General features: G+C 55.4%; 1 protein-coding gene and 1 long non-coding RNA gene across 2 annotated transcripts; both read left to right on the top strand.

Moving 5' to 3' along the window:
* The first annotated feature begins 7477 nt into the window (after window positions 1-7477).
* Window positions 7478-8760, top strand: LOC116421519. Its single transcript, XR_004231907.1, has 3 exons — window positions 7478-7594; window positions 7993-8153; window positions 8497-8760. It is a non-coding gene; the product is annotated as an uncharacterized LOC116421519 (long non-coding RNA).
* A 658-nt stretch (window positions 8761-9418) lies between these two features.
* ACAA1 (acetyl-CoA acyltransferase 1) lies at window positions 9419-20698 on the top strand. The gene is made up of 12 exons (XM_031951658.1): window positions 9419-9687; window positions 9824-9917; window positions 10221-10278; window positions 16847-16926; window positions 17046-17088; window positions 17901-17999; window positions 18374-18454; window positions 18967-19157; window positions 19246-19425; window positions 19777-19832; window positions 20124-20269; window positions 20381-20698. Exons 1-12 carry the CDS (start codon window positions 9505-9507, stop codon window positions 20454-20456), a joined length of 1287 nt encoding a protein of 428 aa, XP_031807518.1. The 5' UTR covers window positions 9419-9504; the 3' UTR covers window positions 20457-20698.
* The last annotated feature ends 5 nt before the right edge of the window (window positions 20699-20703 follow it).

Below are 20703 nucleotides of genomic sequence, written 5' to 3'. Positions count from 1 at the left end.
CCAAGTGGCTCTGTTCTGTAGTGACGGTGAGGTGCTAGAAATGGGGGTGCAGAAGAAGGATGGAAAAAGTATATATTAAGGGCTTACCATGTGCCGGGCTCTGCACCAAGCCTTGGGGATAGAAGTTAAAGCAAAAAGACACACTTTTGCCCTAAAGAAATTTAGTCTAACAAGAGAAGATAGTCCACCAAAAGGAGCTGGAAATGACTGAGGTGAGGAGAAGGAATCCTGCCCAGGCCGTGGTCTGTAGGCCCAGAACATCAGGAACAAAGCCTCGAGGTGAAATGAAGCTCGGCACCCAGTGGAGACTGCGGCAGGGCCTCCCTGAGGGGGGCAAGTGTGCCCCCTTAATTAACTGAGGGGCATTCCGGGGTGGGGCCAGCTTTTGGTGAGCCTGGTTTCATGGCAGCTCCTCTTCCTCTTGGTCAGAGATGAAGCCCGGTGATCCAAGAAGCAGGAGAGAGCCTTGGGGCCACCAGCTTGGTCTCCCGTGACTAAAGTGGTGGCTGTATATGCAGTGTCACGTTGGACTGCGATGAGTTTGTGACTGGGGCCAGGAAGAGAGAGAGAACCCTCCTGGACCTCCTGCTGTGATGCCTTTGTTTGGACATGGGGGTCTCGAGAGGATGGGAGCTGGTAAGGAAGAGAAAACTGCTCAGAGCAGGAGCCTCAGCAGGAAGATGTCTCCAAGTCCTGTTGCCCATTGGGTGGCATGGGGACCCCTTGTTTGGGGGGAGCCGAGAACACGAACAGTGTCCGGATCTGCAGGCAGAGCCGCTTGGCCCTGGCAAGAGGCCGTGGCGCTTGTGGTTCAGTCATTTTCCGGGGGGGTCTGGCTCTTCATGACCCTTTTGGGGTTTTCTTGGCAGATGCTGGCATGGTTTGCCATTTCTTTTTCCAGTTTGCTTTACAGATGAAGAAACTGAGGCAAAGAAGGTAAAATGACTTGCCTGGGATCACATAGTAAATGTCAGAGACTGGATCTAAACTTGAGTCTTCCTGATGCCGGGGCCAGTGTTCCGGGCACTGCCCCACCTGCTGCTCCCTCCGTGAGAGGCTTTCCTGTTAAGATCCAGGCTTTGAGGGCACATGCCAGCTCTGTCCTCAGTCAGCACGTGGGATTCGAGTCCATGAATCCGTGCGGACTTAGACTCGATTCTGTGCCTGCTAATGATTGGGCACCATGGACAAAGGAGGAGGAAACCCAAACCAGCATGTCTTCTCACCTGAGAGAGCAGCGGGACCCCGTCAGACTCAAGGGGGAGGATGGAGACGAGTTTCAATGTTAACATCTTCACCGAGGGGATAGAGTTCTACAACAAAAGCTTGGAGCATCTGGAAGATGCACAATATGGACAATCCACAAAATCTCCCTTTTCTCCTTCCTCCTGCAACTCCCCTCCCCTGCCCAAACTGCAAATGAACCAAAATGCCATCACTACTACCGTCGACAAAAGGGATTTCGGCTTTGGCCAAGTACAGACGTCCCCTCCTGCCTTGTGAGTCTTTCCCCTCTGTCCACAAGGTGGGCAGCAGGTTCCATCATAAGTCTTCTGCAGTCATAGGTGGTGATCAAACTGATTGGAGCCAGAATTCTCTCCCAGTTTCTCTGAAACCATCTCCCTCATTTCCTGCAGCACAATAGTATGCTGTCTGTCACACACACACACACACACACACACACACACACACACACTGTAACTTGTCCAGATATTCCCCACTTTAAGGGTACCCCTCAAGTTCCCATTCATTGCCACTTCAAAAAGAGCCATCAATCTTTATGTACACCTTTATTTAGAATTTGATGCACTTAGGAATAAAACTCCCAAATTTCCCTTTCTCCTCTTTCCCTCTGATTTTCCTGTGGAGTGAAATGTATTTCTCTACCCAGCTCTGGGACTGTGTCCTCTTCTTGGATGATTTCAGACAAATGAGTTTCAAGGGTCAGCCGCTTCTCCCGTTCCCTTCTATAGGTGAGAGGGGCAGGTGAGCACCAGGTGAGTGAGCAGCTCCGAAAAGGACTTGGCAGGTCCTTATCCCGACCATCAACAGTAAGACAATGGCTTCTCTGCTGGCCACATTGCACTCTCCGTATATGATTAGAGCAAATGCTGACGGTTTGGGCCGTGGCTAGGTTCACTTACCTCGGTGGTGGACATCCCGGGAATGTGTGGAGAGAATGAGTTGGTGCAGATGTTGCCAGAGCTAGCTCAGTGTTCATGGGTTGCTGAGGGAGAGTGTAGGGGAGAAGAGGGACTGGGCTGCCTCCCAAACCAAAAGGCGACAGCACAGAGCCGCTGTGCTGAACTGGATGCTGTGCCAGGCCCGTGCTCCCACAGAGTCACCTCCTTTGGAGTTCTCTCGGGAAGACTCTGAAGCTCACCTAGCGAGTAAGATGGCAGCCAGGGAGGTCCTTGCTCAAGCTGAGCAACGTTCCAACTGTGCTGCAGAGAGCAGAGCCCTGAGGGGCCAAGATCCTTGTGCTGATGCCGGAAAGACTTGGGTGGAGAGCTCACCCAGGGGTCAGAAGAAGTGGGACAAGGACACTCTCCAGGTCCCTGAAGAGCAAGGTGCCCAGCATGCCCCCTCCTCACAGAAGATCCACAGTTCAGAGACGTCATCCCTCCAGATCTGCACGTGGATTGTGGTGTCTAAGCTGTGATAGAGCCTTCCGCGCCCTGCCCCGATGTCCTTGGTCTTCCAGTACAAAGGACAAACCAAAACTCTCGAACCCTTATTATGAGCCTTTCCCTTCCTCTTTCTTTCCCCTCTCCTTATGGTGTTTTCCTTGCTTTGTCCAGCTTTCTTGGGGGATCATCAGGACGTAACAATAATGGCGATAAGCTAATTTTATGTAACAGTACCGGGCACTGTGCTCGGCACCTGTTCAGGTGTGTGTTGTATTTGATTCTTTAGGACCACATTTGGCAAAGATACAGGAGGGGTTTGCCATTTGTAGCACTTTGTCTCCATTTACATTTGAGAAAACTGAGGCAGGAGGTTAAGGGTCACATCTTGAGGAACTGTCTGAGACCAGGTAGGAATTCAGGTCTTCTGAGTCCAAGCCCATTACTCCTTGATCTATGGTGCCCTGAGCCGCCCTCATCATAGAACAAAGTTTCTCACTAATTTCCCCCCGCTGTTGACTCTGCCCCTTGGAATGCCGTTCCTAGGAAACAGCTTTCCTTCTTCCTAAATCTAGTAGCTCTTAGGGAAGCCCGGCTCCCCGGGTGGCAGCTGGACCTCCCTGGCCGCCTTTGCCAGGACTGTTTGCCTGTCCATTCCATGATTGAGGTGGGAGAGTTGGAATTCTGCTTCCCTGGTTCCCTGGGACCATTGGCACGTCCTCCCCCTTTCTCCGGCCAGCTCTCCATGCTATTCATGTGTTCCAGAACCCTGGGACCTGTTGTTTAGAGATGCTTGCTCCCCTTCCTTCCTCCCCTAGTCTTCTCTGCTCCCCAGCTCTTGCCCTCATCCCGGGGCCCTTGAGCATCCCCAGAGATGCTCTCATTTCCCGTGGACCCCTCTCCCAACCCGCATCACAGAGGTCAGACTCTGGCCTTGCCCTCACCCACAGATCTGCCACTTCCATGTTGTTTGAGGGCTCCATTTGACCAGTTGGCTTCTCACCTTTCTTCATCCACAACGCGACTTCCAGGCCCTTGACCTCTCGGGTCTCTCCTCATGTCTCCCCTGCATTTACTGGTCTCTCTGCTTCTCATCTTGACCCTTTGGCGAACCATTCGATTCCATTGTGTCCTCCGTTCTCGAATCCCTGGCCCCCCAGGTTGTCAGATACCCATCCACGTCTAGCCTTAAGTCCCCACTGCCCCCATTCCTTCTTGGAGCCTGTGCCTGCGAGTGAAGTTCTGACAGCCCATTCTAAGTCCGTGGTACCCGGCTGCTGGGCAGTCCCCCGACAGCCCCGTCATCACGCTGGCAGTCTTTTCAGCAGTTCTCCCACGCTTTCTCCTCCATCCCACAGCTCACCCTCTCAGCTGAGAAGCTGGTTTCTGTTTTACAGAAACATTGGGGCCCTTGGCAGTTCCCACGTCCCGCGTGACGGGGGCCTTCCTCCTGACCAAGGGAAGCTCACTTTGACGCTTTCTCCCCCAGCAAATTGCGCTCTCCATCATTCCCTCTAGCCTGCCGCCATCTCTCCTTTTCTCAGGGACTCCTTCCCCGCTGTTACAAACAGGTCCATGTTCCCTGATCTAGAAAGACACTTGTTGACCCTTCCACCCCCGCTGTCGTCCGGCTGCTTCCCTGTTCTTTGCAGCTGAACTTCCACAAAAGGCTGGCCTCGGCTTCTGCATGCCCTTGCCCTTGCTCTTCCCCCGAGAGTCCAGCCACCATCAGAACTGCTCTCTGCAGGTACACGGTCTCCTGGTTGCTTCCTCATTCTCCATGAGCTGCCTTGGACACGCCTCTCTCCAGCTTTCTGAATGCCCCAGCCCTCCAGGCTCTTCCCTAACCCCTGTGTGACCACTCCTAGGTCTCCTTTGCTGGCTCTTTCTCCAGCCCAGAGGACGGTGTCCCAGAGGGTTCCCTCCTCAGCCCCTTTCTCTCCGTCCTCCATCCCACTGCTCTCGGTGATCTCCATCAGCTCCCATGGAGTCTATCACCATTTCTGTGCTGGTGAGTCTTAAATCTGCCTTTCTTGCCTTGAACGACACTGTCACGGAGACGCCATCTTGCATCTACAACCATCTTTTTAGACATCTTCAGCTGGAGTCCAGTCGACCTTGAGGACACAGCCTGCCCTGACAGGAACTCTCCTTTCCTCTTAGACCCTCCCTAGCGCTTACCTTTCCTAGTCCTGTAGAGGACCATCGTGTACTTAATCTGGGAGTCCCCTGGACTTCTCTCGGTCATTCTCTAAGATCAAGCTACTGTCAGGGGCTCCAACACGCCCCCTCCTCCCGGACCAGCTGCTCCCTGGTGCGGACCCTCCTCACCTCCCCATTGCAATCGCTTCTGGGGGCTCTCCGTGCCCCTGCCCATCCTCTGCCTAGCCACAACGGGGTCTTCCTACAACACAGATCTGACTCTGTCAGCCCTCTCCTCAAAGAGCTCCCAGCCAGGAGCAAGAACATGATGCACTGTGGGCATTCAAAGCCCTTCGTGAGGCGGCTTCCTCATTCCCACTCCACAAGCAAGGCTCATCTCCTGGATCCGTTCATCCCTGCGCCTCTCTGACCTCCAACTTCCCTGGCTTTGTGTAAAATCTCACATTTTACAGGAAGCTTCCCCAATCCTTAATTCCAGTACTTTCCCCGCTGTTTGTTATGTCCCATTTATCTTGTATTTAGTTTGCTTTGTATATTTTTGTTTGCATGTTGTCGCCTCAATTAGGCTGTAAACTCCTGTAAGCTCAGGACTGTCCTTTGCCTCTTTTTGTACCCCTGATACTTAGCACAGTGCTTTGGCAGGTAGTTGGAGCTTAATAAATATTTGATTGAACCATTCCAGGCCTTATTAGACTCCCTCAGTAACTCCTGATGACAAGAGAATTCAGAGGGGACATAGGTATCATTTTCTTATAATTAATAAAAACTTTGTTCTTGTTTAGTCCCTTGTGATTTTTCATATGTATTTACTTTTTCATGTTTCTCTTAACTTTTGTGTTTGAATTTCATAGTTCCTCTAGTCTTTTATCAGGTAGGCTGAGAAATCTTCCATTTCATTAAGAATCCCTTTTTTCCCTCGTAGTGTTATACATAGTTTTGCTGGCTAAGTTATTCTTGGTCATAACTTATTATATTTTGCCTTCTGCAGTATCATATTCCAATTTCTTTACTCCTTTATAGAGATGGCTGCTAAGTTGTGTGTGATCCTGGCTGTGGTTCCTGGTTGCTGACAGTACTTTTTTCTTTGACATGGAAGTTCTGGATTTTGACTATGAAGTTTCTGGGAGTTTTTATTTTCGAATTTCTTTCAGGACATAACTGTTAGATTTTTTCTATTTCCTTTTTGCCCTCTGGTTCTAAGACATTTGACAGTCCAGAATAAATCTTATGTTACATGGCTGCTGGGCAATCCTACGACAGCCCCATTGTCCTGAATTTCTTTTAGGATGTAACTGTTAAGATTCTATTTCCTTCTTGCCCTCTGGTTCTAAGACATCTGGGCAGTTTTCTTGAAAATTTTTTATAAGATTACTTTACAGGGGCTATCTGGTCTCTTGTTTTGGTCATATAATTCAGGTAGTTCCATGATTCTTATATTTTCAATCTCCTTTTTAAGGTCAGTTTTTGTTGTGAGATATCTTAAGTTTTGTTTTTTTCAATCTTTGGACTTTTAATATTTCTTGTTGCCTCGTGTAATAATGGTTTTATATTCGGCTCATTCTAATTTATTAATTTTGTTGCCTGGATAAAGTTTTAGGCTAAACCTAAAACTTTCATTCTCTTTCCAATTCTTTATGCAATATTTCTCATTTCTTTGTCAATTTTTTCCCCTTGCAATTCCTTATTTAACTTATAAAAACATTTTTAAACTTTTTGAAGCTTTTCATCATTTTCAGGACTTGAGTCGAATTTGTGCTCAAGCTGTGTTTTTCTCTGAGGCTTTGTAGATATTCCAGTTATTCTCTTCTGGGATTGGGTCCTGACTGGTATCTCTGCCACCATAATATCTCTGTGGGCTGTTCTTTTTTGGTCAGCAATTGCAGCCTACATACTGCCCTTGGACTCGATGTCAGGGCTGGGTTCGGGGCATGTCTGGAGGGAAGATCTGGGCTATTCTCCTGCTGCTTTCTCAGAGTATTATGTGCTATATTATTCTACAATCCCAGGGACAGTTTAGGCTGGGGACCTGCAAGTTTTCAATCCTCCCAAAGTGGTTTTAGGCAGGGCAAAGTGATTGCTGCCCCCTGGGCTGAGGACCTGGTTTTGGTCAGAGCTACAGGAGAACGCTGCTGGGTCAGAGGGACAGAACTTGAGGCTCCCTTTAGGTCCGGGGTTCACCACCTGGTTGTTCCCCTACAGGCCGGGCTAGCAGCTGACACAGATCCTGCCCTGCTCCTGGGATTTGAGCTGGGTCACTGATGCTGTGGCTGATTTCTCAGCTTCCTCCTTTCTCATGAACTTGTAGGGCTCTCCCTCAGAGGGCCCGGCCCCTTCTTGGTCCTCCCTGGGTCTGTGACCTGGAGCTGGGGAGTGGGGGTCAGACCTGCCTTTTGGTGGCCACAGCTCCCCATCACGGCGCCTTCATTGTGGGTTCCTTGGGCACTGGAGCGCTTCCGGCCCGAGCCTTTCCTCAGTGTCCACACACCTCCCCATCCCTCTCCCTTTGCTGAGCCCGGCTAGACAAACGACTCAAATGAGCATTTTTGGTTCTCCCCGAGAGGATCTGTCTGATCTACATGGAAAGGTCTGTGGGCGGAGCTCACTTACCCCGTTTCCTGCCCCCCCTTACCCCTAGTGCTCTACCCCCTTATCATAATTAACTTACCCAGAAAAACTGAGTATAACTCTACAGGGGGAAAAATGGACCTTAAGTGAAAGCAAGGACCTGCAAGCATCCCAGAGAAGAGCAGAGCCGCCTGGACGTCTTGAAGCCCAAACACAAGAGTGAAGAGAAACACGAAAAGGTAAACACGAAGAACCGATCGTAAGATCTGAACAAGGAGCCCTGGCTCGTGGGCTGACGATGACCTGCGTGTGTTCCCTTTGGAGCCACGTCCTTCATCATCGGGGTGGTACAAGGAGCCCAAGCAGAGGGAACGGGAAAGGGGGGGGAGGGGAAAGCATCGCTTTAACCGGGGGACACAAGCCCATGCCTGTATAAATGAGGGGGCGGTGGAGAGGAGGTGGCTGTCCCTTGTCGCCCGAGCCAGGGGAGGGAAGAACACGCGCGCAGGAAGAATCGGGCACAGAAGTCCATTGCACTTCAAAGTAAGCAGGGGAAGGGAGAAGAGGGAATCGGAGGGAGAGCAGGTCAAGGGAGCTCTCGGCACTGAGTGAGACCAACATAGGACAGGGTTCCCAGCTCTCTTTAGGGCGACAAAGAGCAGGCGTCCGAGGGCGCGCCCTTAAACTGGGCAGTGGCAGGACAAGCGTGGCCCGGGACTGGGACGGAACGCCGCTGCGCCCGAAGAAAGCCATGAGCGGCAGTGAAAACTTTGGGAAGGCTTAGATGAACTGAGCGAAGTGAGTAGAACCAAGACCATTTCGGGGAAGGGGAATCAGCACCAAGTCCCCACCGCGCGCCGGGCTGCACTGACGGGGCGACAGAGGAGGAGCTCCCGCCAGAGTGAGGGGGAGGACTCCGAAGGAAACGCGCGGCCCACCGGTAGAGGGGGAGGGGCGGCGGGGCAGACGCGGGCTCCGACCTGCGGGCTCCGCGTCGGGGACAGAGGCAGGGGGCGGGGCGGAAGCGGCCCGCGGCTTAAAGCGCCCGGCGCCCGAACCGGGGCCTGCGGCCCCGCGGCTTAAAGCGCCCGGCGCCCGAACCGGGGCTGCTCCAACTGTTCCCGTCGGCTCTTCCCCCAAGGAGCTCTATGCGACCCCGGTGTGTCGGCGCCTAAAACGGGCGAGATTCTCCGACGACGGACCATGGCCGCCTGGCCCCGCGTCCCTTCACAAGACGCCATTCGGTTTCGAGACCCGTGGCCGAAAGGCCGTCCCCCTGAGGGCCGGAGCAAGGAAGAAAGGGGGACTCGCGGCCCAAAGATTCAGACGGCGCCAGAGAGCCGGCGTTCCGCTTTGTCTGCGCATCTGAGAGCGCCCGCACACACCTGTCCGGGGGGGGGGGGGGGGGGGGGGGGGGAGCGCCTTCAGGTAGGCGGACTCCCCGCAGCCCGTGCAGGAGCCAGCCGGGGGTGGGGGTGGGGTCTCCGAGAAAAGGGGGCGGATGCACGGGGTGACGTCACCGAGGAGGAATGGACCGGCCAGGTGCAGACCCTCCCCCCAGTCTTTCTAGGAACGTGCGTCTGCGCCGAGACCTTTTACCGCCAGAGGGCGCCTCCCCGGCCCGGGATGCAGACCGCGGTCTCTGGGTTTTGGGGGGTGGAGTCTGCCTCCTGTTCCCGCCTTCCTTCTAACCCGATGGGCGGAGCCTCACGTCCACCTCCTTGTCTGTTGGGCGGGCCTTGCCGTCTCTAGAATCCTATGGGGGCAACAGAAGGAGAGAGCAGGGGCGTGTCCGCGACTGCCAGAAGCTTCTCTGTGGGCGTGTTCAGCCGGGCGGAAGTCACCTGAGGCCAGGGGCGTGGCCTCTCGAGGCATCCGGGGGCGTGTGCAGCCGGGCGGAAGTCACCTGAGGCCGGGGGCGTGGCCTCTCGAGGCATCCGGGGGCGTGTGCAGCCGGGCGGAAGTCACGCGAAGCCCCCGGAAGCACGGCCAGTCGGGCGGAAGTCGCGTGGGGGCGTGGCCTTGGGAGGAGGTGGAGGGGGGCCCGGCCAGGCGGGCGTCGCGCGGGTCGGGGGCGGGTCCTCGCGGGGGCGGGAGCTGTGGGGAAGGAGCCACCCGCTGCCCGGGATCGGGCTCACTCAAGCTCGGGATGAAGCGGCTGCAGGTCGTGCTGGGCCACCTGTCCGGCCGCCCGGATTCGGGCCCGGGCCCGGTGGCCGCCCCGTGTTCGGGCCCCGCCCCGGCCTCCTTCTCCGGGCCGTCGGCCGACGACGTGGTGGTGGTGCACGGGCGGCGCACGGCCATCGCCAAGGCCGGCCGCGGAGGCTTCAAGGTAGCGGGCCCGGCGCCCCGTCCCGCCCCGCCCCCCTGCCCCCCCGCCCCTCCCCCCTGCCCCCCTCCCCCCTGCCCCCCTCCCCCCTGCCCCCCCCCGGGCCCCATCTCCCGCCTCCGTGACTTTGTCCCCGCAGGACACGACGCCCGACGAGCTGCTGGCAGCCGTGCTGACCGCCGTGCTCCGGGACGTGGGGCTGCCCCCCGGGGAGCTGGGGGACATCTGCGTGGGTGAGTGCGGGGCCGCCCCCAGAGCCACCTGTAGTGGGGCCCGGATCCGACGGCAAAGAGCCCCCGCCGCCTCCGCCGAGCCCGCTGCACTTATTAAGCGCCTACTGTGTGCCAAATGCCGGGCCCAGAGGGCTACCAGGGTAAAAGTGCCGCCTCTCTGAGAAGTGTCCCGAATTACAGCCCCTCCCCCCAAGCGATGAGAAAGCCCGCCCCCGCGGGGGCCTGGGAGGTTCCCTAGCAGGGAAGCCTGAGGGGTCCTTTCTGCCCAGCCCTTCCCCCCTGAAGCCCCCCCTCTGCCCCCAGGGAACGTGCTGCAGCCGGGGGCCGGCGCCGTCATGGCCAGAATTGCCCAGTTTCTAAGGTAAGCACTCCTGACCTGCCTGCCCTTTGACCGCAGGCTCGGTGCCGTTGCCACAGCCCGGCGGGAGCAGGGATCCCCAAACCCCCGGGACCCCAGGCCAGGAGCCCCTGGGAGGGAGCGGGGAGCGCTCCTCTAGGCCACCAGGCCTTGGGATCAGCCGCAGGCCCCCAGCCCCCAGGCAGTCTCTGGGCTGTGGCACCGGTGGCGGGGGGAGGAGGGGCGGAAAACAGAAAACTTGGCCTTTGCAGGTGCCAGAGTTAGCTCTGCTTGGGCAGGAGGACTGGGAGGGACGGGAGAGCCTCGGGGAGGGAGAGCCCGCAGAGGCGGGAGGGGGGGTCTGGCTCATCGCTGCCCCCGCCACTGAGGTCTGACCCACAGGAGCTTAACCCTGATCCCCAGCCCAAGAGCTTGCTCCAGGCTGCCAGATCCGTGGCCCTTTCAAAGACCCCATCCTTGGGCCGACAGAGGTCGAGCCAGCCTGGAGCCTCCTGTTCAGGGGACCCGCGACTGACTGGCCCAAGTTCACCCTTTGGAACTGGGAAGGTCCTTCCAAGCTGTAGGTATGGCTGCCCTTTGACCGGATACTTGGCAAGAGAGAGCATTGCCCCAGCTAGCATGTGAGCAGAGTATGCAGCTGCACAAAAGGAATACCCAAAGCCCGCGAGATCCCTGCCATTGAGCCCATTAAAGGGGCCAAACGCATCAGCCCCTGGGACCTCAAGGCCAACGCGCCGCCGCAAGATCAGCCCCTGACCCAGCCCCACACAATTAAGAGTCTGTGCTGTGGCACATAGATGGAACGGGGAAAGACCGCCCACCTTCCTCTCTTCTCTCCCCGGTACTGTGCTCAGGGTCCTGGGCCGGCATTTGCTCAGCTTCTCTTCCCAGGATGGCTTCTTCCTGTGGCCACGTGTTCCTTTGTTAGTTTATACATTGGGGCAGTCTGCTACCTTCCCAACTGTTTGTCCTTGTCTTCCCAACTGGATCCTGAGCTGCTTGTGGGGAACTCCTTCGGCATGGTCTAGAGGGTGTCAGTGGCAGCTGACTGACACCTGTTTTCAGGTTTTCTCCAGATCGGCTCAGAGGGTGAGAACCAGAAAGGTCCGTAGGGACCATGCATTCCAGCTCTCATTGTATTGATTGAAATGGCAATTTGAAGAGCTCAAGGGACAGCCAGGATTTGAACTCAGGACAATGTTTTCAAGTTCATCACTCTTTTCATTGAAGTTCAGCATCTCTCTTTATTCCTTGTACAAACCCAGGGAATACATGTAGCTCTCTCCCTAGAGAGACTGACTGGGATACAGGAAATGAAGCCATGAAAGTACTGGCAATCAACATTTTTTTTCGCAAATATTTTTATTTTCATTAGTATTTTATTTTTCCAAATACATGTAAATATAGTTTTCAGCATTCATCTTTATAAAACTTTATGTCCCCAGTTTTTTTTCCTCTTTCCCTTCCCTCCCCCTCCCCAAGAAAGCAAGCAATCTGATACAGGTTAAATATGTGCAAGCTTTTAAAACACATTTCCATATTAGTCATGTTGTGAAAAAAAAAAACAAAAAACAAAAAACAAAGGTGAAAATACAATTGTTAGATCCACATTCAGTCTCCATAGTCCTCTCTCTGGATACTTAATGACTCTTACTTATGACTCTTTCCATCCCAAGTCTGTTGGAATTGTCTTGAATCATCACATTGTTGAGAATAGCCAAAGTCCATCAATATTTTCTTGGTTCTACTTAGCATCAGTTCATATTTGTGTTTCCAAGCTTTTCTGAAATTAGCCTGCTCATCATTTCTTATAGAACAATCATCTTCCATAGCATTCATATTCACAACTTGTTCAGCCATTCTCCAATTGATGGGCATCTATTCAGTTTCCAGTTCCTTGCCACTCTAAAAAAGGGCTGCTACAAACATTTTTTGCACACGTGGGTCCTTTTCTGTCTTTTATGATCTCTTTGGGATACAGATTCAATAATGAGGCGATCAACATTTATTGAATATCCTCTGTATGCTAAGTGCTCAGGATGCAAAGAAAGGCAGAAGATAGCACTTCCTTCGAGAACCTTGCAATCTAATAGGGGGACAAGTGAGAAATACTGTATACAGGCTAAATTGGAAATAAGGAACAGAAGAAGGGCATTAGTAATAAAGGGGATCAGGATGGCTTCCTGTAGAAGGCACGGTTTTTAACCTACACTTGAAGGAAAAGAGGGAAGTCTGGAGGTAGAGATGAGAAGGAGCATAGGTTTCCAATATGCTGGATTGGAACATTCCTGTTTAGAATATGTTCTGACTTTCATCTGTCTTCATTTTGCTTTGCATTTTTTTCCCTCCTGCAACCTCCTCCTATATCCTTCACCTTTGATAAAGAAGAGATGTGTAGTAGAAAGGGGTAAAAAAAAAAAAAAGCTGCTGCTCTTAAAACCAGGGAAGTCTTTGAGAATTGACTTTTTGTTAATTAGCAGATTATCTCATGGGGTGTAGATGTAGCAGATTTTGAAGAAGCATGGAGTTTAAAGAGATTATGACCTGGTTTAATTACATAATAAGGGCAAATAAATTGGTTTGCTTAATTAAGGTAGGGAAGGAAAGAAGCAGTAGGATAGGGACTTTTGAGTCAGCAGTCAGTCATTATATACTTAATAAGTACCTCCTTTCTGCAGGCACTGTGTGAAGCAATGGAGATACTATGAGGCAAAAGTCAGTGTCCTTAACAGTAGAGTTAACAGTCCCTAACAATAGAGACAACAAGCAAATATATACAAAGTGAACTGTGTGGGGGATAATTTTGTTCTTTAATTGGTTCAGTCATGTCTTTGACTCTTGTGACCCTCTTTGGGGGCAAAGAGCTGGAATGGTTTACCACTAACTTTACTAGCTCATGAGGAAATTGAGACAAATGGTAAAAATGACTCGCTCAGGGCCACACATCAGCTAAGTGTCTGAGGCTGATTAAAACTCATTATAAAGATCCATGTCCTGACTCCAAGCTGTCAGTATATCCCCTGTGCTCGATAGGTGCCCAGACAGGTTAAATAGGGGATCATTAACAGGGAAGGTACTGTAATTAAGAGGATTGCAAAAGACTCCCTGTAGAAAATGAGACTTAAGAGAAGCCAGGGAGGTCTGTAGTTGGAGTGGAAGAAAGGAGCATTCTAGGCCTGGGAGACAGACAATGCCTGGGGCTGAGAGTTAGAGGAGCTTGTTTGTGGCACAGCTGAGAGGCTGGGGTCTCTGGATTGAGACTTTGTGTTGGGGAGTGAAGTGTAAGAAGACTGGAATGGTAGCAGAGAGCCAAGTCAGGAATTTGAATACCAACCAGAACGTTCTGTATTTGATCCTGGAGGTGATAGGGAGCCACGAATTGTTGAGTAGGGGCTGATTTGGGGTGATCTGTGTTTTGGTAATTAAATGAAGGGTGAATTGAAGAGAGAAAGGATTTGTGGTAGGCAGACCTAGAGAAAAGAGAGTGTCAAAGAGGAGAGAATGACCCACATATCCAAGAACAGCAAGGAAGCAAAAAGTCTGATGAGGCTTTATAAATAGCTGAGAGGGAAAAATAAGTCAACTGAATGCAGAATTCCAGAGAACAGCAAGGAGAGATAAGAAGGTTCTCTTAAATGACTAGTGCAGAGAAATAGAAGAAAACAGAATGGGAAGGACAGAGAGCTCTTCTAGAAAATTAGAGACATCAAGAAGACTAGTCCGTACAAAAAAACAGTGAGGACTTAACTGAAGTGGAAGAGATGAAGAAGAGGTGGTAACACTTTTCAGATTGGCTAAAATGACAGGAAAAGATACTGAGAAATGCTGGGGGGATATAGGAAAATAGGGACATTAATGCATTGTTGGAGTTGTGAATTGATTGATCCATGATTCTGAAGAACAATTTGGAACTGTGCCCAAAGGGCTATCAAACTGTACCTGGATTCAGCAGTGTCTAATAGTAGTCCTTTTTGTAGCGGCAAGGACCTTGGAAACTGAGTGGCTGCCCCTCGTTGGGGAATGGCTCAGAAAGTTGTGGTATGTGAATGAATATAATCGTTCTATAAGAAACTATCAGCAGGATGATTTCAGAAATGCCTGGAGAGACTTCCAGCGAGTGAGCGAAGGGAGTAGTACTAAAAGAACATTGTTCACAACAACAAGATTATGTGATGATCAGTTCTGACGGACTTATTCTTTTCAACAATGAGGTGATTCAGGCCAGTTCTGACTTGTGATGAAGAGAACCATCTGCACCCAGAGAGAGGCTCATGGGGACTGAATGTGGATCCTAGCGTAGTATTTTCACCTTTTTCATTGGTGTTTGCTTGCTTTTCTCTCTTTTCCCTTTTGGACCTGGTTTTTCTTGTGCAGTATTTTTAAATGTGGAAATATGTTTAGAAGAATTGCACTTTGGATTACTTGCTATCTTGGGGAGGAAAGGGGAAAAATTTGGAACACAAGATTTTGCAAGTTGAAAACTCTTTGCATGAATTTTGAAAAGTAAAAAATCTATTATTAAAAGAAGAGGAGGTGACAAGAATATACCACAGAACTCTACAAGATCTAAATCATCGATAGCCATTATGGTATAGTTACTGACCCAGAGCCAGACATCTTGGCGAATGAAGTCAAGTGGGCCTTGGGAAGTCTTGCTAACAATAAAACTCGTGGGAGGGATGCAATTCTCACCGGGGCCCTCCTGCTTCTTGCTAGAACTTTCCCTCCCAGCCACCGCCTCCCGTGCCCCAGGGTATTGGCCCACTGCCTCCTGCCTTGCCCGGGCTGTTTGTGCCCCTTCTCAGTCCCCAGGCCTGGACTGGACTCATTGTTCACATCAGCAAGGTTATGTTCAAGGTTCTGCCAGGCTTCAGCCATATGTGAACAGATTGTTACCAGAAAAATGGGCTGGTTTTCAAAGAGGAACTAGAGACTAAATTGCCAAATTGTGTTGGATTATGGAGAAAACAAGGGAGTTCCAGAATATCTGCTTCTGCTTCATTGGCTGCACTAAAGCCATTGACTGTGGCAGATCCCGGGACAGATGGGGCTCCAGCTCATCTTTGCCTCCGGAGCAGCCTGGGTTTGAGCCGAGAAGCAACGGTTAGCATCGAGTAGCCGATTCAAGATGGGAAAGGAGCACGACAAGGCTGCACACTGTCGCCTTTATTGGAGTCATGCAGAATGCTGCCAGGCTGAATGAACCCAAAGCTGGAGTCAAGGTTGCCGGGAGAAGGACAATCTCAGACACGTGGATGATGGCAGAAGGTAGAGAGGAATCGAGAAACCTCTTGATGAGAGGGGACAGTGTAAAAGCTGGCCTGGAGCTTTAACATCCAGAAACCACCCCCCCCAAACTAAGATCTTAGCAACTGGAAGGAGAAGAAATGGGAGCAGCCGGGCCAGACTTTATATTCCTGGACACACAGGTCACTGCAGATGGTAATGGCAGCCTTGAAAGGAAAAGCTGTTCCTTGGAAAGGAAGCTATGGCAACCCTGGGCAGCAAACTGAACAGCAGGCCTCCCTTCGCTTCATTGGCTTAGTCTGGTGGTGGGGGTTGGACCTACAGAAAGTTTAGAGCTACAGAAACGAGGTGTTTGAATTGGGCTGGAGACACGGCAGGGAGGTCGCGGCGGTCAGTGCCTAAATTAATTCAGGTCATTCGCTGGAACATCAGATGCTGGTGTTAAAGCTTAAATAATTCAGGCACATCATGAGAAGATGGGACTCAGGGCGGGGGGGGAAGGACTGAAGGCAAAAGGAGGGGGTGTGATGGAGACATCATGGAAGCACATAACATGCATCAAGGAACAGGTGGACAGAAGGCCCCAGCCTGCTGCGGGCAGGGTCAGGAAGAGAGGTGGGAGGCTGGGAGCACGGGGAGGTCGGAAGCCACATTGGGAGGACTGAGGGAGGGGGAGGCAGCAGAGGCCCCTGGCCCAGAGCCTTTCTGGGGAGCTTGGGTCCAAAGGGCAGAAGAGAAGCTGCAGATAGTGGGAGGGATCAAGGGAAACTCCTCCCTTGGAGGGAAGAGGGGGATGTAGCCTTCTGTAGGCAGCCAGCAGGGAAAGGATGGAAAATGAAGAAGTGGGGATGAAGGAGGAAGCCAGATGCAGGCAGAGGAAGACTGGGTCCTGTGAGAGGGGGTAGGAGGAGGTGGGGGAAGAGGGAACTCACAGTGAATGGCCTCCCAGAAAGAAGGGGGAAGGGAACCTCTGACCAGGAGGAATGTGGGAAGGTGGGGAAGAGCCCGTGGGAGAGGGACTGCCCGGCAGCGGGGAGGGACCCCCAGCTTGTGTGCACTCATTTGGAGGGGGCTGTGGCCTTCGTGCCGGGGTTGGCTGGAGGGGCAGCCCCTGAGGAAGCCTCAGCCAGTTGGGCACTGCTGGGCCTCACTCCTACCACCGTCTCTCCGGGGCCCCTGCTTGCCCCCCCCCCCCCATCTGGACAGTCCCTTCTCTTGAGTTGTCCCAGGCCTTGCAGGTCACCCTTCCTGGGCCCAGCCGGCTCTGAGAAGTCCTGGACGTGCAGGGACAGCAGCCCCCAGACCTCACGCTTTTCTCTTGCAGTGACATCCCAGAGACGGTCCCTCTGTCCGCTGTCAATAGGCAGTGCTCCTCAGGGCTGCAGGCTGTGATCAACATCGCAGGTGAGCAGGGGCCCCCTCCCAGTGCCCGGCTCCCCCAGCGGTGCTTGCACCCTGTGCTTCCCCCCGCCCCGGGGCTGTGGCCCCTCCCGGAGGACCCATCACGGCCGCTTTCCTTGCAGGTGGGATCCGGCAGGGCTCTTACGACATCGGCTTGGCCTGTGGGTAAGTCGCCTCTCCAAGCGAGCCTTCCGAGGGGCCCTGGGGGCTCCGGGGCAGGGGCCTCACTGGGCAGGGGCCAGGACTCACCCTCTCCCCGGGGCCCTCCTGCTTCTGGTAGAACTTTCCCTCCCAGCCACAGCCCCGGGAGTCTTGTGCCCCAGGCTCTGGCCCGCTGCCCCCTGCTTGCTGGGCTGTTTGTGCCCTTTTCTGTCCCAGGCCTGGACGAACAGGAGGAGGTCAGGGAGTGACTGAGGCCACCCCGGCTCCCCTCAGACTCCTCTGGCCCCTCCCCCTCCGAGGGAAAGGGCAGTCCTGGCAGAAGGGCCCGCTGGAGAGCAGAGGGCCGCCCGGACCACAGGCTTTCTCTCCCCGGTCTCTGGCTCCCGAGCCTGCCCTCCCATTTCTCCCGGCTGTCTCCGGGCCTTGTCGCCCCTTCCCCACCTCAGCCGCCCTCCTGGGTTTGGGGGTGGCCGAGATGCCCCCCCTTCTTTCAGGGGGAGCTCCTGGGCAAGGCCCGAGGTGGGCACAGAACGGGGAGAGGCTGGCGGGAGGTGGAAGCCTCGGCCCTTCTGTGTCCAAAACAGCCGGACCGGCCCCGGGCACTTGGGGGAGAAGGGCCGGCTCTGCCTGGGCCTGTTTATGGTTTTGGAGCAATGAAGTGGCTTCTCCAGGGCCACTGGGGGGAGGGGGGCGGAGCTGGAGCTGTAACTCTCCTCCCCTCTGGGCCGGGTCCTGCCCCTCGAGGTACCCCCTCCCCACTCGGCAGTGCCCCCCCCCCCAGGGGCCCCAGGCTGAGGCCCCTCTTCCCTGCTCAGGGTGGAGTCCATGTCCCTGGCTGACCGAGGGAACCCCGGCAACATCACCTCCCGCCTGGTGGATAACACGAAGGCCCGAGACTGTCTGATCCCAATGGGGTGAGTGCTGCCGGCTCTCCCCGTGCTGGGGTCAGGGGACGCACGGGGTGGGTGGGGAAGAGGAGGGAAAAGGGGGCTGAGTCTCTGCCTCTCTGGTCTGGAGGCTCAGCACTGGCCCCTCCCTGGGGCATTGGGGGGGGGAGCAGCCAAGCAGGTGGGGCAGAGGGGCCCGCGCAGGGGAGCAAACCGAGAGCTCTGAGGAGTAGAGCGGCCCCTGCCCAGTGTCCTGGGACCCTCTGTCCATCTGCGGCCGGCCGGGAGGTCCTGAAAGCCTGGGTTTGTCTTGGCTTTGGGAGGAGGGGCGGCTCAGGGGAAGGGGCCCCCCAGGACCCCTCCTTCCTCAGCTCGACCCTTCGCTTTCGTTGGTGCCCCAGGATCACGTCAGAGAACGTGGCTGAGAGATTTGGCATCTCCCGGGAGAAGCAGGACGCCTTCGCTCTGGCTTCCCAGAAGAAGTGAGTGGGGAGCACTGGGGGCAGGGGAGTCCCTGGAGATGGGTCGGGACAAAGTGCCGCAGACTCGGGACCAGGAACCAAAGCCCGAGATGGGCAGAGGCCTCGCCACACTCGCCAAGGTTGGGGGCAGGTGGCTCCCCCTTACCCACAGCACCGTCCATGTGCCCTCCAGCCTTTGAGGGAACCTCCAGACACTGGAGGCTGGAGCCCTCAAGAAGTTGGGGGGACAGAGGCTGTGCCAGGGAAGCCCATGGTCCTTACCCTCAGCTCTGGGGGCCCCTGGCTGGCTGGTGTTTGTCCGGCCCGTCTTTGGAGCCCAGTCTCAGTGCCTGGCCCAGGGTTGGTCCTGCCCGACCCCCAGGAGCCACAAAGGCTCCTGCCTCGAGGGCAAGGTCGGGCGCCTTGGCGGGCACAGTGCCGAGGGGCAGCCCTGAAGCTGCTGGGACGTTAGTGGTCTCGAGGTAGACTCCCGGCCTCTGCCGGCCATGGCTTTGTTTCCTTGGAACCAACAGGGCGGCCAGGGCCCAGAGCCAGGGCTGTTTCCGGGCTGAGATCGTGCCTGTGACAACCACCATCCAGGACGACAAGGGCAGTGAGAAGCCCGTCACCGTGGCCCAGGACGAGGGCATCCGTGCCGGCACCACGCTGGAAAGCCTCGCCAAGCTGAAGCCAGCCTTCAGGAAAGATGGCTCCACTACTGCTGGTGAGCACAGGGCCGCTCTGCCGCAGGCACCGGGCAGTGCCCAGGTCCCCTCGCGCCAGGCCCTCCTCACCAGCCCTGTCTCCCCCAGGAAACTCCAGCCAGGTGAGTGACGGGGCAGCGGCCATCCTGCTGGCTCGCAGGGCCAAGGCGGAGCAGCTGGGCCTCCCCATCCTGGGCATCCTGAGGTCCTACGCGGTGGTGGGTGTGCCCCCTGACATCATGGGCATCGGGCCTGCCTATGCCATCCCTGCGGCATTGCAGAAATCAGGTGAGCAGACGGCTTCGCCTCCAACCCTCAGGCAGGGGTGCCTGCCCCAGCTGTGCCCACAGAGCCTTTGGGGAGCTTAGGAGGACAGGAGGTGGGCATGGATGGAGCAGAGGCTGCTCAGGTGCCCCCTCTGTGCCAGGCCTGTCTGCCTCTGCCCCACAGTCACAGAGCAAGGGCCGGGGGACCCGGGACACAGACCTCGTCACAGGACCCCCAGATGTCCTCGGCAGGACACTGGCCGCCGACTGGGGGCACCAGCACCCGCCTGGCACCTGAGGGCTGCCCAGGGAGGGGCTGGGCTTGTAGGCTCGCTGACCATTCTCCCGGGCCTCTCCGGGCTCCCTCCCGCAGGGCTAACCGTGGACAACGTGGACATCTTTGAGATCAACGAGGCGTTTGCCAGCCAGGTGAGCCCGGGGCCTCTCCCCTGCCCCTCGTGCCCAGGCTTCGGGTCCAAGGACACACATGGGAGTCTCCACTGTTTCTAAAGTGTGTGTGAGGGGAGGGGAGAGCGGGGGCTGGTGCCTGCCTCCAAGGGGAGGGAGCCCCCTCAGTCAGCATCTGGAAGCACCAGCTGGGTGTCCAGTCTACTTACTAATGAGCCCCCCTACCCCCCAGCCTTGACCTCTGACCCTGGGGTGTAAAGAGGGCACCTTGTGGGGGAGGGGGCTCTGAGCCTGCCCTCCTGGCCCTTCTAGGCCGCGTACTGTGTGGAGAAGCTGGGGATCCCTCCCGAGAAGGTGAACCCCCTGGGGGGGGCCATCGCCTTGGGGCACCCGCTGGGGTGCACGGGGACCCGCCAGGTCATCACGCTGCTCAACGAGCTGAAGCGCAGGGGGAAGAGGTGAGAGCGCGCCCCGCTTCCCGACCCGGGCTGGGCAGGGCCCCCAGGGTGGTCCGGGGGTGGGGGCGCCCAGCCCGGCCCCAGCCCCACCCTCTCCGCTCCTCCCCGCAGGGCCTATGGCGTGGTCTCCATGTGCATCGGGACGGGCATGGGAGCGGCTGCGGTCTTCGAGTACCCAGGTCCCTGAGCGGCGCTCTTGGGGCCGCCTCAGAGGTGGGGCGGGGCAGAGGGCGGAGCCAGCCCCCCTCGGCCCGCCCTTGCCGGGAGCAGAGCGCCGGCCCCGCCCCCGGCTCTGTGCCTTCTCCGGTGTTCCCTCGCACTCGGAGCCGCCGGGGCGGGGCCGCGCTCCCCCTGGTGGCCAGGGCTGGTGGCGGGGCGCGCCGGCCCCGGGGTCTATTTTCTCCAAACAATAAAGATGGCGCGTCCCGAGCCGC

Source organism: Sarcophilus harrisii, chromosome 1 (assembly GCF_902635505.1).
Source record: "Sarcophilus harrisii chromosome 1, mSarHar1.11, whole genome shotgun sequence".
NCBI classification, from domain to species: Eukaryota; Metazoa; Chordata; class Mammalia; order Dasyuromorphia; family Dasyuridae; genus Sarcophilus; species Sarcophilus harrisii.
The sequence above is the reverse complement of the archived record's forward strand: the minus strand, read 5'-3'. Positions and strand labels throughout refer to the sequence as shown.